The sequence below is a fragment of the Balaenoptera acutorostrata genome, chromosome 13 (genome assembly GCF_949987535.1).
Source record: "Balaenoptera acutorostrata chromosome 13, mBalAcu1.1, whole genome shotgun sequence".
In the NCBI taxonomy this organism is placed as follows: domain Eukaryota; kingdom Metazoa; phylum Chordata; class Mammalia; order Artiodactyla; family Balaenopteridae; genus Balaenoptera; species Balaenoptera acutorostrata.
The window spans coordinates 4,834,187-4,851,195 of record NC_080076.1 but is presented as its reverse complement, the minus strand read 5'-3'; the positions used below and the strand labels follow the sequence as shown (position 1 = coordinate 4,851,195).

General features: G+C 46.7%; 1 protein-coding gene across 1 annotated transcript in view; it reads right to left on the bottom strand.

Annotated features, from left to right (window-relative positions):
* FBXO15 (F-box protein 15) overlaps window positions 1–17,009 on the bottom strand; it is a 42,527-nt gene that overhangs the window by 18,429 nt on the left and 7,089 nt on the right. The window contains exons 2-8 of the mRNA XM_057527404.1: window positions 16,727–16,837; window positions 11,948–12,052; window positions 8,163–8,405; window positions 7,389–7,598; window positions 3,865–3,991; window positions 2,642–2,724; window positions 1,534–1,676 (exon numbers count right to left, since the gene is read on the bottom strand). Coding sequence (XP_057383387.1) covers window positions 1,534–1,676; window positions 2,642–2,724; window positions 3,865–3,991; window positions 7,389–7,598; window positions 8,163–8,405; window positions 11,948–12,052; window positions 16,727–16,837 — 1,022 coding nt within the window. The remainder of the gene's footprint in view (window positions 1–1,533; window positions 1,677–2,641; window positions 2,725–3,864; window positions 3,992–7,388; window positions 7,599–8,162; window positions 8,406–11,947; window positions 12,053–16,726; window positions 16,838–17,009) is intronic.

Sequence of the window (17,009 nt, the reverse complement as noted above, 5' to 3'; positions counted from 1 at the left end):
ACCAACCACTTAAGAAATACTGCCAATTGTATCCAAAATCCTCTGAAAAATTCAAGAGTTATGAATACTTCCCAACTCACTCTATCAGATCAGCAGTGGCCTGAGACCAAAACCACACAAAGATATTACAAAACAATTAGGAGATATAATATCAGAAATAACAAAGATGAAATACTTACTAAAAATCTTAAGAAATGTGCAAAATTAGTATGAAGAAAATTCTGATACACTCCTACAAGACATAAAAGTATTTCTGAACAAACTGAAAGACACTCCACATTTATGGGTAGGATAAATCAACGACGAAGATGTCAATCCACCCTAGGTTAATATACACATTTGTTGTAATTCTATCAGAAGTGCCATCAAGCACAGAAAAATCTAGAAATCTTCCCGAGACAAATGCAAAGACGGCTCAGAGAAGAAAGGAGGTTATGAAAAGGGCACAGAAGCCAGCCTGAAGTGGATCCCACTGACCAAACTGGGGACTTCACAAAGAACAAACTTAGCTTCACAAAGAATAATGTCTGTAATTGATTATAAATTACTGAGTAAATAAAAACTGCAGAGTCCAAAGTGACACTAAACAAGAAAGACAGAGAGGAGAGAGCGCACTCAAAACCGTTCCCCACCACAGGAGGCGACAATTACATCAATTTCCTAATCTGAAGATTGGTGGTTAAAAGAGAAAGGATGCAAGCATTTACCCTACCATTACAGGAATCTACCCAGTTGATGAAGGAAAGCTCTTTACAAAAGCTCAGCTAATAAATGTGGACGCAATGACATAATTTTAAAACCACCATTTTCTAAACTCAAAAAAACTGATTTAGGCAAGGAGTATTAATGGATGCCAAATCCATTAACTAAAAGAATTTTGGGGAACAGGATATTCAGAAACGAAGTGCATAGTTTCCCCTATAAAATATTCTTACGATCAATGTTAAACTTCAGTCTATGCAAGTCTCTATACCAAACTTCAAGGTCTTGGGACACAGAGCAAAGAGAGCAAGAGGAACCAGTCAGAGAAACCAGAGCAGGGCGCACTGCATTCCCTCTTTTCCTCCTCTTGACTGGTGTCCCTTCCCTCCTCTGTCCACCCCAGTCCGTGTCTCGGCTTCCGTGAGCGTGATAAACGCTGGTGCAGTACAGAGGGCTCGCTGCCTTTATTCTCATCCTGGACGGGCTCTACACTGGCCCTGCTGGCAAATCTACCAAATTCCTCTGAGAAAGAAGAGAAGAAGTTGGGGTGGGAGAGGGGGGATGTGGTAGGGCAAAGCAATAAGTGCCAGTAGAAAGGCTGAGCAGAGAATATTCCAGAAGGCAGAGCAGGGGTGACGGTGATGACGGAGACAGAGCCAGCATCTGAGGAACTGCACAAGTCCTAGTGATCAGGGTCTGGGAGGACGGAGGGCCAGGACACAGTTAAGGGGCCAGCCAGGGGGCAATTCTTAACTCAGATATACAACGTGCTCCCCTCGCCTCTCCAGCCTTGGAATTCCACTCTGAAACAAAAGACTCAGTGAGTTTCACCTTTGCTGGTGGAGAGGTTGCGAAACGTGCCACACAGGCAGAAAACTCCCCCGCTGTGCATATCAACATGGAGTTGGTAGTCACTCAGTCCACGCTCTGGGCTGTCATCCAAAAGGGGGGTATGAGGAGGCAGCTCGTAGGGGCTAAAAAGCAAAACAAAACGTATCTGTCAACACCAGAGCTAAAATGCTTGAACTGGAAATACTCTTTAAAAAATTAACACCCCTTCAAAGCACCAGCTCCCATCAACCCTCTATAGATTGCCAATCACGTTCAGTACCACAGACGCAGAAGAACAGCCCCACGTTCCTTCTACCAACTTCCATACAAACGGGCAGAAGCGCGTGTTCCCTGAGCATCCCCGGACCACCATGACAGAACATGGTTCTGAAATCCGCCCGGGGTAGCAGCTCCGCTCCGCAGTGGTCTCGGCATCCAGAGGGCTGAACGCGCAGCAGGAAAATGCACCCAACAACAGACCTACAGCTCAGGGACTCCCCCGGAAGAAGACCAAAAGCCACAATGAACGAGTTTTCATTCAGTAAGAAACGCGTTACTATATAAGGCAACAAACTCAGAAGCACTGGGGAGCAATTCACGTTAAAAAAAAAAAAAAAAAAAAAAAGGCATATGGGAGTCTCAGCCCCAGGGGAAGGGTGAGAGGAGCAGGGAGCCGGAAAGCATGTCCCCCACCTGATGACCCGAAGTTCATTAACAGACACACTGTCCCAACCAAGCAAAAACACATCTGCAGGTCAGGCCAAGTGGGCCACGGGTCTGCCTGCCTTTCAAGACAGGAAAATGCAAACTACTGCAGAGAACTTGCAGCACCTCAGTGCACTAGCATCTTGTAGTAATGAAGCTTCCCTGCCCTATAAATCACACTCCACAAGGTGCGTCACCCTGAACCCGAACAAGTAAAGCAAACAGCTACTGACGGATAATCCAATGTTTTTAGCAACAGCTACGTAATTTTGTCTGTTGGCTTCTGTCTACTGATTAAAGACAGAATGTCTTTGTAGCTATTCTCGGGATACTAAGATGGTATCAACTCCGAATCCTTTATGCTGACTGCACAAAATTTAATACACCACATACGGATACATACATAGCAGCCGAGCCTAAAGTGCTCCGCTCCACAAGGTGATGGAAATGAAGATTTGCCATAACAAAAGCCAGTTCTTCTTCCCTCTGAAAAAGAATACATTTTTCAACTGAAATATTTTAATTTTTCATAAGGTCATTGTGAAGATCGCAGCTCATTCATCTTACAGATAGATGTGGTTTCTTACAACCTAAGATTCCTGCAGTGCCAACGCATTATCACTGTCTAATATGACTTATCTGTCACATTCATAGCAGGACCACAATGCACCCAAACACGCAGAGCACGTGGTACCAAAAGGATTAACACCCTAGTATTTATGAAACATCAAAGTGCTGTCTGACACATGATGACTGTGGAAATATATTTCGTTAGTTCCAGGTTGTTTCAAAGTCTTTTCAAAGATAAAGAGAAGGCTGGTACGAACTTCACAAGGTTAATCCCACACACACTCAGCAGCCGTGGCAGGACCTGTTTGACCTGGCACACCTGGTGGGAGGGATTAGACTCCAAGTCCACTCATCAGCAGGTCGGGCAGCAGGAGCCAGGACGGGACGGCACAGGAGCCGACACCCGTTTCTCCCCGGGCACAGCTGCCCTGCCGGGGGAAGGTGACCCAGACGGCAGCCTGAAGCTGCCCTTCTCCAGGGTCAACCAGAGTCCTGGCATCCGCCTGGCCAACCCAGATGGACCAACTCAAGAGCCCAGAGTGAGCCAAGTGCTGCCTGGCCCCCAGTCACCTTGTACAGAGGGAGTGAGCGAGAAAGACGACCCGATGGCCAGAGCGGGACGAGGGAAGGAGGCTGGCGTGGGGACCTGGGTTCTGCCTGGCCGCCGTGTACAGACGTGAGTGCTATTCCCACAGTCAACTTGGGAGCTGCCATCCTTACATGGCTCCAGGCGAGACGCGTCTGAGGGCCCCAGGTTAAACGCACAGGAGATGCTCTGGCAGAGGAAGGGCGTGAAAGGAGAAGGATGGAATGTGGACCGGCTGGAGGAGGAAGGGGAAAGTCCCAGGATGTTAACGGGGTAAAGTTAACCAAAGCGCCCGGCGGGAAGGGCTGGTTCGTCACAGGCGAGGGTAGAACGGCAGACCTGCCGCGAAGGCGCGAGGGCCAGGCAGCAGGGAATGTGAGGTCCGTAGGAGGTCGCTGAACGTCTAAAGGACTTAACCCTTGACCCCATGCACGACGGGAGCAAACGTGGCAGGTACGGTCTGGGCTTACCTTCCAGAGCCCCACCACGAGGCCTGGGTGCAGGCAGAAGATCCGGATCAGCCTGTCACAGCCAAGCACGGTGGACTCGGTTAAGTGACTCAGGTTGTACTTTGCAATTAAAGAACGCCATCGGGGTCTTTGAACATCATGCCAAAGAAAGGAGAGAGGAAGATGAGCTCTGGCTTCCCCCGTGTTGTCGATTCTCTTCGGCGCATCTAAAAAGACTATTAAGAACATGCTAATCATGTACACATTGCTAATAAGGAGAGACAACTTGTATAAATAGAAGGCAAAATGGTAAGTCCAAATTTCTCACCATCTATCTTATTCTCCCCACCCCCGCTCTTACTGTCAACTCTACGGCCCCGCCAGCAGTGAGCTGAACAATCACACAGGTGAGGGAGAGGAAGAACCGTCTTCTATCCTCTTCCCCTCAAAACCCAGCACAACGCTACGATCAGCAGTAGATTCTCAATGTACGGGATGCATAAGCAAAGATGAAATCCCTTAAATGACAAAAAAGCAGGGGGTCTAAGTAGGCTGCCTGAAAGCAGGTTTACCTTTTAAACTTATTATCAAGAATAGCTCAGAGATGGTGAAAACTGTAACATCAGAAAATAAATTTAAACCAAAATCATGAGTGTTTTCATAAAGGAGATACAGCATGAACTCGATATTAGAATTAGTGTCTAAGAGCAAGTAACTCAAATGTGTAAGAAAACACAACTCAACTCTACTGTTCATCATGACACATAAACAGAATGAAACATTCTATTCTCTCTATCATGATAGGCGGAGATGTCTGTCATTCTCAGAGGCAATTCAGGACACCCTGAGGGAGAGGCGATCTCAGTGGTCAGTTAACACAGCTCAGCACCAGAGGAAAGTCTCCAAGGAGCTGGGGCCAAGGGTGCGCCTCCAGCACCTAAGACACACGCCAGCAGGTGACAGGTATTCAACTGTTCATTAAGCAGAAGTTAAAAGCCAAGGCATTTGGCCGTGCACTGTTTCCAAGCAGAGGGGGCCGTAAGCGTGGAAACCAGATGCCTGGCTGCCAGAGCACCCTGGCCCCTCACTCAGGGAGCTTCCTGCGCTGAGAGCTACACCGGTCAGGGAGAGGCGGTCGGTGAGTGTGCACGTGAGCGAGAACCTAAAAGTACGCTCAGCGCGGGAGAGCAGACTGGGGGGAAGCTGAACGCCAGGCTGGGAACCGGAGCTGAAACCCTAGCTCCAGCCCTACAGACTGTCTCAGCGTGACCTTCACCTGTGTCCGGGGAGACGGCCCCACCTTCGAGGGAGGGAAATGAAATGAGAGAACCTCCCCAGAGTGCTCGCAGCAGTCACTGCTGTGACATCATCAGTGTGGCCACGAGGCGGCGGGGCTGGGAGAACACCCCTCAACTTGCCCGAAGCCCGCACCCTCAGACGCAAGGCTCCAGACCAGCTGGACGGACTCCACAGAGAACAGGCTGGTCCCCCTTTGCCTCGGCCTCACGGGTTCGTCCTGGTGCAGAAACTAAGGCTGACATCTACCCCACGTTTCTCAGAAGTTCGGGACACAGGGCGTCACCTGCAGAATGGAAAACGCTGGCCACAGTGACAGCGCAAAGTGTCCGACCAGGAAGGCACGTATGACAGGGACACGCAAACTGCAAATTACATAGATAAGGCTTTCACTGTTTTAAAAAAAAAGTCTCACGGAGGAAACAAGAAAGACCCAAATCAGAATCACCGAGTCTCTCCTCTGCTGTCACACAGACGCGCACAAGGATTTGTTTCCGCACGATGAAAGCATCTGCTCACAAACTTGCGATGAAAGTGCCGATCAAGAGAGAGTCCTGAAAAACACTTTCAGTGTTTGTTCACCACTGTTTATCAAGTGCTGTCTGAAGTCCATTGAGTTTTAATGTAAATAAATTACATTAAATGAATTTTCCCAACTAATTTTGGCATTTCTGTCACTGTGCAGTATCTAGTATTCCTGACCTGGATAACAATTTCAGGAACATAGTATCTTTAACTGAGCTTTACAATTCAACACTATCCATTTATGAACTTTCATGATCATTTAATTGATGTTAACAATTCTGTCCTAATCCCTGTAAACAATATCTCATGATATCAAATAACATAGTGTTCAAACTAGTACAAAGGTTGCAGACTCATTCTCCAAATATAATTTCATGGTGCATAAAACCTAAAGACCGCATTAGAAAAATCTGGGGTCCGTCAGGATACCATATAGAATTGCAGAGATTTATGCAAATAAAGGTACCATTCAAAAAAATTACTGGTTCCAAAATATCTTCAGTTAACATAATCAGGGAAAATAATCCCCGCGTTTTTCTTCAGGGCAGTAAGGATATTTTCGGAATGCAGCAAGACCTGGATTTACTAGCACTAGGAATACAATGCCTCCACGTTCACGGCACGACAACCAGACCAGCGATCACGGAAACAGTCCTCAAAGAGCCAGCACCAGAGGGAGGGGCCACAAACAAAGTCCTCAGGGACAAGTCGCAGAAATGTGTCTGTACGCAGGGGAACCAGCAAGGGAGGTGGTTCTTCTGTGGAGATGCAGACCCTAAAGTGAGATCTCAACACTTTCCGTGGCAAGGGCTGGGAGAGAAGCCCGCGGTGGGGTTGCAGCTCACAAGGCGTAAGAACAACGTCTGCAGATGCCCTGCAAGGTCACAGGGGCCTGAAAGCGGGAAGGAGGAGGCCGGGGACAGGAAACCAACACTGGAGGAGAAGGCAGCTATCTTCGCGTTTCCATACATTTTATGTCAGGAAGTCAGGGTGCTATGTGTGCCACAGTCCAGCTTTTGGAAGAAAACGACTAGTGGTGAGAAAAGTGAGCATGAGAGAGTTCTTGGGAAAAGCAAAAGCCTGATAATGAGTATGAATCCAGGGCAAAGCCACCTCGTGACAGAATAATAATAAGTACTCAGTAAGCATCAGAATACGACACACACGTATCTGATTTATGCATTTGATGATGAAATGTTTCGCTCTTTTTCACAGCAGCCTACATCACGACTGTCATCACCCCATTTTACAGATGAGAAAACAAAGGCACAGAAAAGTCACCTGCGCAAGACTGCATATCTAGCCAAGTTCAACACAGAAGCACATAAAAAAAATAAATGACTTTATGATCTACTGTCTAAACTATGATTACTGTATCCCTTACTAAAGAAGGAAAATATAATAGTTTTATATATCTTTGTGTTAAAATGGTTAAAACTAAAAACTTCAAAAGGCCAGCCATCTATCATCCAGGAAATTATTATGAGAATATCATTCCCTAAGTTATAGATAACCAAGGTATGAGGCGCCTAAGCTCAGGCTTAGTCATCAAGGTGATAAGCCCCTGCTTTTCCTATATGATAGTGATCCAGAATGAAAGAGGAGGCTTTAAGATGCAATCAAATTAAAATACACCACTGGTATTTTTTAATGACAAAAGGAAGGCCAACTGGTACTTACACATAAGATGTCCTCACCCAGAAGTTCTGCTAATTAGTACTTACCCGTTTTTGATGGGGGTTTGAGACCGGTTCATAAACACTGGCGTCACCCCACACAAATCTAAGGTTGACAGTGTGACAAGACGTGGCCAGTCTTTGCCGTACCACACAGCCGTGACTGATGAATCGTTGATGGAAAGATCAACGTGTTCCAGGATGTGTTCTTTTCCACTATTTTCTTTCAATATTATTACCCAACCTAAACCAGATATTCTGAAGAAAGAAAAGCAAGCAAAAATGTTTGCCTAGTGGAAAAAAAAACCAAAAAACAAAAAAACTGCAGTCTATCACATGTCATCTCTAAAGCACCTGGTACCCTAAAAGCCAAAGCCAAAGTTCCTAGAACACGCCCGACGTAAATTTTCAAGTCACAACAGTTCTCTCTTAGGATTTGTCTCCTCACCTAACAAACACTCACAGAACAGCTGCTTTGTTCCAGGAACTGGCAATACACAGATAAAGAACACAAAGGGCTCTGCCCATGGAGGGATGCCTTGAATGAATCTCCTGCTTTACTACAGCTGACGACCAGGCTGCTTCTGCTTTTCATAAAACCTTTGAGCCAAATATATGGAATAGGAAAATGCTATATATTTTATAGATACACAAAAGCACAAAATATCCAACAGTCCCTCACAATACAAACCACACATCGGTTCCATACACACAGTACTCGGAACTTACACCACCCTTCTTCTTTAAGGTGATGTTGTATCTCAGTGTTTAACGGCCCTCTCATGACCACCACGCCCACCTCAAGAAGCCACGCCTGCCTACCTGAGGGCCTCTTTGGTCTTAACTGGGAGGCCTGTGTAAGGGTGGAGAGGTTTGAGAACCCGAGCTAGAGCTGCTTTTACAGACGCTATTTGTTTTGTAATATATTCTTTCTTCCAATATCCAGCTTCTTTATCCCCAACTGACAGTGAGTTCATAGACACGGCTGTCTTCTCTACTGAATTAACTTTCCAATTAGATCTTTTAGGTGAAAAGGCAGTTGAGTAGATTCTGATCCAAATAAAACTGGGGGAAGAGAGGAAATATGTTAACTGTCTAAGAGACACTGTAATGCACCTGTAATAGGAATATATTAAATCAGAGATATGCAATCATTTTTAAATAGTCTATTTCCATGAACAAGTCAAGCTGAACACTTACAGTTGTTCATATGTTAAACTGAACTGTAGTGTGAGGTAAGCGTTTTCGATTCACCAACCCACAGGAAAAGCTTGCTTCCCGGGGCTGAGTTAAAGTGAGTGATCTCATATTATTTGGTACCATCCCTAATAAGAACTGCCGTCTTATACCAATAATTGAATAGAAGATCTACTATAGAAAAAAGCAGGAAGTGTATACAATATGATTCCCTATCTTAAATGCATACATGTTTTTGAAAAGAGCAGAAAGGAGTTTTTATATAGATAGATAGATAGATACAGATATATACACACACAGAGAAATGCCAACAGTAACTGACATGTATGGAATTGTATGTTCTTTTTCCTTTCTGTATTTTAATTTTTCAACAATAAACATGGACTGCTTGCTCAAAGAGGAAAAAAATAAAGATGGTTAATGACAACTAACAGTGACAGTTAACATTTTTGAGCACCAGGTGTTGAGCGCTGCTTCAGCACTTCGTATGCATTAACTCACTTCATCCCCCCAGCAAACCCATGAGGCAGCAACTACTACTGTCCCCGCTGAACCGATGACGTGACTGAGGCCCAGATGCAAAGTGCCCTGGCCCAGATCTGTAAGTAAGTGACAGAACTGCCACTGAATCCACGCAGCCTCAACCCCTGCATGTCACTGCCGCTTCAACAGCACAAAGAAATGGGTCCAGACAACTGTATCCACATTCAGAGAGCCAATCAGCCACAACACTGGAATTCGACTCCACACCCTCAGTTGGTTACAGTAACCATCCTAACACTCCTGTGATGAACCGTTTTCACACACGTTATCTCAATTCAAGGTCAGTGGAGCCTCAGGAGAATGAAAACGTCTTACGGAATTAAAATATTACATATATTGTTCCCCTTGATTATTTATAAAACACAAAGTTCAAGTTTAGGATGCTTTTGACAGTTGCCAAACCCAAATACATTCATTTCTTGATCACAAAATGCTCCACCTTGTTAAAAAGCTAAAGCAGATTTAAGGACAAGAGCATATTTGTCTAATCTGACTATCAGTCAAGCACAGAAAAACTTCAGTCAGGTTGTTCAGGACATAGGGCCAATTTAATGTCTTGATAAGGTGTTTCCCAGAGGGCTGGAAAATAACCCCCCATGTGATGATCCAGATCCAGCCCGATGTAGGCCTCCCTGTTACCCCATGCAGAGACTGGTGCTCAGGCCAAGGGCTGCCCTACGCAGGGCAGGGAGGCAGCGCCACCGGAACAGCAGGGCGCCAGGGAGACCCCACCCTTGCAGCGTGTCTCCCGAAAGTCAGCAGTGTAATTGGCTACAGCAGGGCTCCTGCCCTCTCCTCAGACAATGCTTAGAAAGTACCATTAACTTTTTAGAAACATTCATCGTTTACCTATCCAGTTGTTAATACAACCTTTTATGAAGTCTGGCTATGAAAGCACACTCTTAAAAATACAATTCAGGGACTTCCCTGGTAGCGCAGTGGTTAAGAATCTGCTTGCCAATGCAGGGGACACGGGTTTGAGCCCTGGTCTGGGAAGATCCCACATGCCGCAGAGCAAATAAACCCGTGTGCCACAACTACTGAGCCTGCACTCTAGAGCCCACGGGCCACAACTACTGAAGCCCACGTGCTCTAGAGCCCGTGCTCTGCAACAGGAGAAGCCACCTCAATGAGAAGCCCACGCACAGCAATGAAGAGTAGCCCCGGCTCTCCGCAACTAGAGAAAGCCCACTCACAGCAATGAAGACTGAACGCAGCCAAAAATAAATAAAATAAATAAATTAAAAAAAAATACAATTCAACTGACACAATTAAGATTCTCCTCCAAAAAAGGAGACAAACTTTATTAAGGGTAACTTCCTAAGAAGCTCAGCTTTTTAGAGGACAGCTACTTCCAAGAAAGTGGGATGGGCAAGTATGCAAAGACTCTCACTAGAGCTGAGCCCACAAATGCACTGAGAGGCCCGGTGCCTGCCCCGTGTGGGTCTTGGATAGAGGCGATAGAGACAGAGACTAAGAAACTTATAATTTATTAGTTTATCTAAATAGTCTGAGTTCTATCCTTGAGTAAGGTAAGAACCTGCAAAAAAGCTACAGTTTTCAACATTTAGTTGACCCCTTCCTTGAAAAATGCCTCACTGCACTTTGCTTTAGTGAATGTCTTCATCTCTTACTAAGGGTCTTTAAGGAAGAGACACACAAAACTTGCCCTACATCCATTCTAGAACTATTTCAGGAGTTGACACTATGCACGTATACTGACACGGATGTGTATTCTCTAATACAGGAAGTATCTTTTTAAATTAAGAGATAAGAAAACCGCCCTGCCCAACCAGAGAATAATACATGTCCCCTTCTCATTATGAGAACTTGGCTGCTCATTATACAACCTGGAGAAATTTTTAACACAGATTCTAGAACATAGAGTTAAAATCTGCAGAAATCTACACATCAGGGATCCAAATATTTATTTGAACTCTCCCAGCTTTTCTAATGCAGCCATTCCATGGACCGGCATCTGAGAACCACTGTACAGACGTTTCCTGCTCACTGCGTTCCAAGATTCAACAATATCACAGCCCTCCATCTGTTACTCTCCGTTTCCTAACCCTACGAAACCACCAGTGAAATCCGCATTCCCCCTTATCTTGCTCTTTTCCCTGGTTGATACGGGGGTTCCGTGTGGGATCAGTATCTGTCTGATCTTTCAATGTTCAAGGACAGAGGGACCTCAAAGCCAAGACACCACAAACCTCACCAGAAGTTTGCAGGATTCCACTGTCTCGCCCCCAAGATAAACTTCTGAGCTGCAGACAAAGATCAAAGCGACAAAACAAAAGAAGGGGTTTCATCCCTCTTTTCATAGATCTCTGCTAGCCCAGGGGCGCCCCACTGGCCTCCTGCTTCCAGGGCAAAGGCTCCCTGAGCGCATGTTCTCTCCTATCCCGCCCGCTTTACGCTTCCCCACCAAGCAAGTTCCACGGCTGGCAAGTTTCGGTTCTCCCCACACACACCTAAGGGAGGCCCTGCCTTGTCTTTCCTTAGGGTCTGCTCTGCAAGGCCCGGGCTGGGGTTCATCAGGGGCAGGCTCCACAGTGCCGCTGCAGACTGTGTGGGTAAGTCTGCCTGCCTCGGGGACAGCAAGCCCCCCCGGACAGCAGACCAAAAGCCACTTTCTCCAACAGTTACACCAGCAACAAGCTTCATCTTTTTCAGTTCACGCAAAGAGATGCAGAGAAATGCAGACCTTTGAAAATATCACACATTAGACATATTCCTACTCATGTACAAAACTACTCTTGAAATTCTTTTAAATTCTAAAAAATGGTTAAAAAGCTCCTACTAGTTTTCACGACTTCCATCAAAACACCATCAAACACGACAGAGAGGTTTGGTTTTCTCCTTACTTGTCATTGGCCAGGTGATAAAAGCGCCTGTTCACACATCCGGCGCAGAGCAGGGCCACCGCATCCAAGTAGGACAAGATCTTCAGCAGGATTTCTGAAGGCAAACTGAGAGAGGGAGGAATCAGAGAAACATCCAGAAAACAACTGGCCGTGCATCTCCAAATGGAAGGCAACAAACACACGCTTCCTGTACAAGAGGCACACTGCACCCTCATCTTCAATCATTTCTCGATTGATACGCTCTGCTTATTACAATTCTTATGACTTAAACCAATGCAGAGACCCAAGGGTACAAACAGCTAATTCCCTTGGTATTTTTAATCAGGTTTTCACACTGAAAATGGAAATGAAAGACAGAGGACGCATTCTTGGCTACAGGCAGACCTCAGACATTACTGCAGGTGGGTTTGGTTCTAGACCCACCACAATAGAGCGAGTCACAGGAATTTTTTGATTTCCTGGTGCATATAAAAGTTATGCTTACACCACAGTGTAGTCTATTAAGTGTGCACAGCATTATGCCTAAGAAAACAATGTACATACTTTAATTAAAAAAATACTTTATTGCTAAAAAATGCTAACTATCATCTGAGCTTTCAGTGAATCGTAGCAGTAGCATCAAACATCACTGATCACAGACTGCCGTAATATAGTGGTAATAAAAAAAGCTGGAAATATTGTGAGAATTACCAAAATGTGACACAGAGACAAGAGGTGAGCACATGCTGTCAGGAACTGGTGCTGACAGACGTGCTGACACAGGGAGGCCACAAACCAGCTGGTAAAAAACGCAGTATCTGCAGAGCACGATCAAGTGAAGCGCAGTGAAACGAGGTCTGCCGGATTAATGAGAAAAACACAACCACCCCCGCTTCCAAAACATACAAGCCGAACAGGGTATGTCAACTTGTTCTCCCCCAGCCCAGGCGACGCCCCTGCACCCTCCTCCCGCAAGACCTCACGCCTGTGATGCTTCCTCTGGGGCTTCAAGGAGACGCCAGGCCCCGGAAAGTTCTCTGAAGTGTCCTTTTCATTTCATTCATCTGCCTAAATAAATACGATGTTGAGATGCATCCTTAATCTCCCATCTATTTCTATGATCTTAGAATTTTACAAAACACTGTAAGAATCTGAAATGCCTAGAAAGCACGACTGGTGTTAGGAAGTCAGGAATGGGCACTTTTGAACCTCAGGCAAAAGGAAAAATGAAAAAGCAGCTACAGGAGATTGTACTTGGTGGCGGGTGGGGGGGGGGGAGGGCGTGTCTAGGGATACAGGATAGGGAGTGTAAAACCCTTCGACCAGTTTATTTTTTTTTCCTTCGACCAATTTGAAACAGTTTGCCCATTCTCTCCACTTGTGATTTTAACTCTTTTAAATGTTTTAATTATGATGAAAATCAGGTTAACAAACATTTCATAGGAAAATAGTCAGTCCTAAAATTCTGATAATACTGAGACAGAATGAAGTGGATCCTGGAAGAAAAGACGATTAAAACAAGACATACTTGATACAACGTGTTACTGTGCAAGTGCCACCCCTGCTCGAAACTTTCTGAGATATTTAAGCAGAGGCTTTCTGAGAGCTTAAACATGTAGCCATGCTTAGATATTAGTTAAATCCCTACCCTCCAATGAAATTCTTTATATTCAGAGTCAGTAAATTAGATGCTTTTAGTGAAAAAAGGTCTCTAATGCTAGAGATAGCAAAGGTGCAAGAAAACACATTTCGTGACCATTTAAATTATCCAGTGCATGTAGTTTTTATATTTCGATTTCACAAAAATTCAGTTATTATTTTTTAAATCAGTGTAAATTTTTTCTAAAACACAGAATTGGGCTTCAAGAAAACATCTCAGAAAGGTATCCAGCAACTGTAAGAATTATTTAATTGGACTAACATCCCATTCAAGATGGGCATTAGACAGCCTTTACTCTCCCGTCCACCAGACTAACATAATAAGGGATGGGAGGGTCCTGTCTAGGTACTTCCGGCAAAAGAAGAAAACCTCCATTTCATGCTTAAAACAGTCGAGGTCAAAGATGTTCTCAACCATTGTTCATAAGGTTTCCTCAAAGCTGGTGCAATCCAAGTTCACACCCATCCTGCGTTACCTTCTGTTGGATTCTAGTTACTTCACATCACACCGGCTAGGGCAGGGGACGGGGGGAGAGAAAGGGACAGAGGAAGGTGAGGGGCAGGACAGTCCAGGAAAACCTCCCCGAGAAAATTTAACCTGTGCGCGCTCGTTCGCAGTGTGTGGGACACTGTCCACACAGTGGAGCCTCTGCAATCCCCACTCACGCTGTTCTTGCTCTCTGTCCCCACAGAGAAAGCCCAAGCCCTGCAGAGCCGCATGCGGACCCACACTCAGGTGCCCAGGCCCGTGTGTGTCCAGGGACCCAGCCCTTCCAGCCCTGCCTCCCCTCCGGCCGCTGCTCTTCCCCATCAGCCACATCAGCCTCCGAAAACCCTGCACCCTGAGACAGTGCTCTCCTCGTCCCCCATCTCCTCTCACTGCCAAGCTTCTGTCCACACCTGCAGCCTCCACTACCCTGCCTCCCACTTCCTTTTGGCTTTCTACATTTGGTGTGAAATATGCAAACACTACACGCGAAATGAAGTCCAGCCCATGGCCCGCCACTGGCCTGGAGCAGCTGCAGACGCTGCCCTGCCAGGCGGCCTCCCACCGCGGCCCCGCGCCCAGCCCCGCTGAACCAGCCACCCCATTCTTGCAGCCAGCTCCTCTCCCGGGTCACACACCACCCCCCTCCCTTTCTGGGACCTCGCTGGTCTGTCCTGCTCCCCGGTGGTTCAAAACGTCCCGGGCCCTCTGAGCTCAGCCCTGAGGCCCTTCCACTGCCGCCTCCACACTCCCCCCAGCGCCACCGGCATCCTCGCTGCCTGTGTCCAGCGCCCGGCTGTCACTCTGCCTCCCACCCCCAGCACTTCCCAACCCCACACGCAGCACCTCCACGGACACACGGACACACCGCTCAAGCCAACAGTCTGGGATTCCCGCTTCACGTCTGTTTCCCCGAACACCCACGTCTGGTTCATGAACGAGTCATGTCACTTATGCCCCAGATGTACCTCAACTTGGCCAGTGTCTCTCCATCTCCCCTCCTCCTAGACAAGGGAGACAGGTAAACAAGTAAACAAGGTAATGTGAGAAATCAAATGGCATCACACCTCCATGCTTAAAATCCCACATCGTGGACTTCCCTGGTGGCGCGGTGGTTAAGAATCCACCTGCCAGTGCAGGGGACACGGCATCGAGCCCTGGTCTGGGAAGATCCCGGATCCCACATGCCGTGGAGCGACTAAGCCCATGAGCCATGACTACTGAGCCTGTGCCCTAGAGCCCTCGAGCCACAACTACTGAGCCCGAGCGCCACAACTACTGAGCCCACGTGCCTAGAGCCTGTGCTCTGCAACAAGAGAAGCCACCGCAATGAGAAGCCCGTGCACCTCAACAAAGAGTAGCCCCTACTCGTCGCAACTAGAGCAAGCCCAGGCACAGCAACGAAGACCCAACGCAGCCAAAAATAAAATGAATAAAAGAATAAATCTATTAAAAAAAAAAAAATCCCACACTGTGAATAAGGTCCAGACTCCTCCCCACGGCTTCCGGGCCCCTCCCCCTGCCCACCGCCCCTGCTCCTGCAGCAGGTCCAGGCCCCCTCTCTGCCCACCTGGCTTCCCCTCTGGAGGCTCTTCTCCAAGCCCTTCCACCTCAGTTTTCAGTTCTCAGCTTAAATGTCAGCTCCTCAGCAAAGTCTTTCCTGACCATCCTAGCCCACTAATCTGGATTGTGGAGTCCATTTGTTTTCTTGATAGCACATACCCCAATGTATAATCCATTCCTTGTTTTAACCTGTGTCCCCCCCACAAGACCGTAAGCCTCGTGAGGACACGTGTGAGCGGCGCGCCACCTGCATTCTCCTGCAAGCGCAGCACCTGGTACAGAGATGGTCCTCGGATACGGATTGGAGGGATGAGCTGGAGGCGTATTTGCCCTGCTTCTCCTCTCAGGTTATCCTACGACGGAGTCTATTCCCAGAGTACACAACGTTTCAATCAGTGTCCTTAAGTACATCTTTCTTTTTTGTCTTTTTCTTTCTTTTCAAAATCATAGTGAAAGTATGTACACTGTTACCTGAGCTAGTTATGACATGGTGTTAAAAGCCCAGAACTTGAAGTCGGGCAATTTACGTTGGAAATGTGCAGACCAGGTGCACCCCTCGCCCTCCACTGTAAGACGCTACAGCAGCGCCAAGCTTCCAGGACTCCTCACGACACTGAGCATACAGCTGGTGCTCCAGAAACATTAGTACAGTGCGAATCCACAAGCGTTTCAGAATCAATCTCAAATAATAAATTTTTTAAAAAAGTTTCTACAGATCTTGCTGCTGAGGGTCACAGCACAGAACCTGCCGTAGCAAAAGGGGCTCCCCAAATCCTGAAAGCTAAAAAAGTCAGAGATCTCGTAAGCTTTCAGAAGAACACACTTTCATCTTCTTTCTCCTTTTTCAAGGGTCTTTATCAAATAGGAAGTGAATAATTCTGAAGAACCTTTTTTAAAAAGGACAATTAAATTTACTTGTCACTTTTAGAAGTTCAGCTTCATGAAACTAGTCTAATAATGCCAGGCTGATGACTCATAATCATACTCTCCGTGTTGTGCATTCTTCCGACACAGTTCTATTCTTAGAGAGCTCAAAAGAGCAACCCGGTATATCCAGCCCCGCAGAGTGGCAGAGCACCTCTGCTCCTTACCCGTCCAGAGACACAGAGCAGCCGGTGCAGGATTTCCCGCAGAGCTCATCCAGGCGGCCACAGTGACTCAGAGCAGCACAGCCCGCGGCCAGCCTGACACCTCGCCCGGATCTGGAAACAAACATGGAAAATACAAATTACAAAGGCGCATGTCCGTTCCCCTCTACAAAACATACAGGATTCATAAACTCCAAAGACCACTCACTATGAAACTTCATCTACAGCAAGGGAGGGAGGGAGGGAGGGAGGGAGGGAGGGAAGGAGGGAGGATGGTGAGACGTTC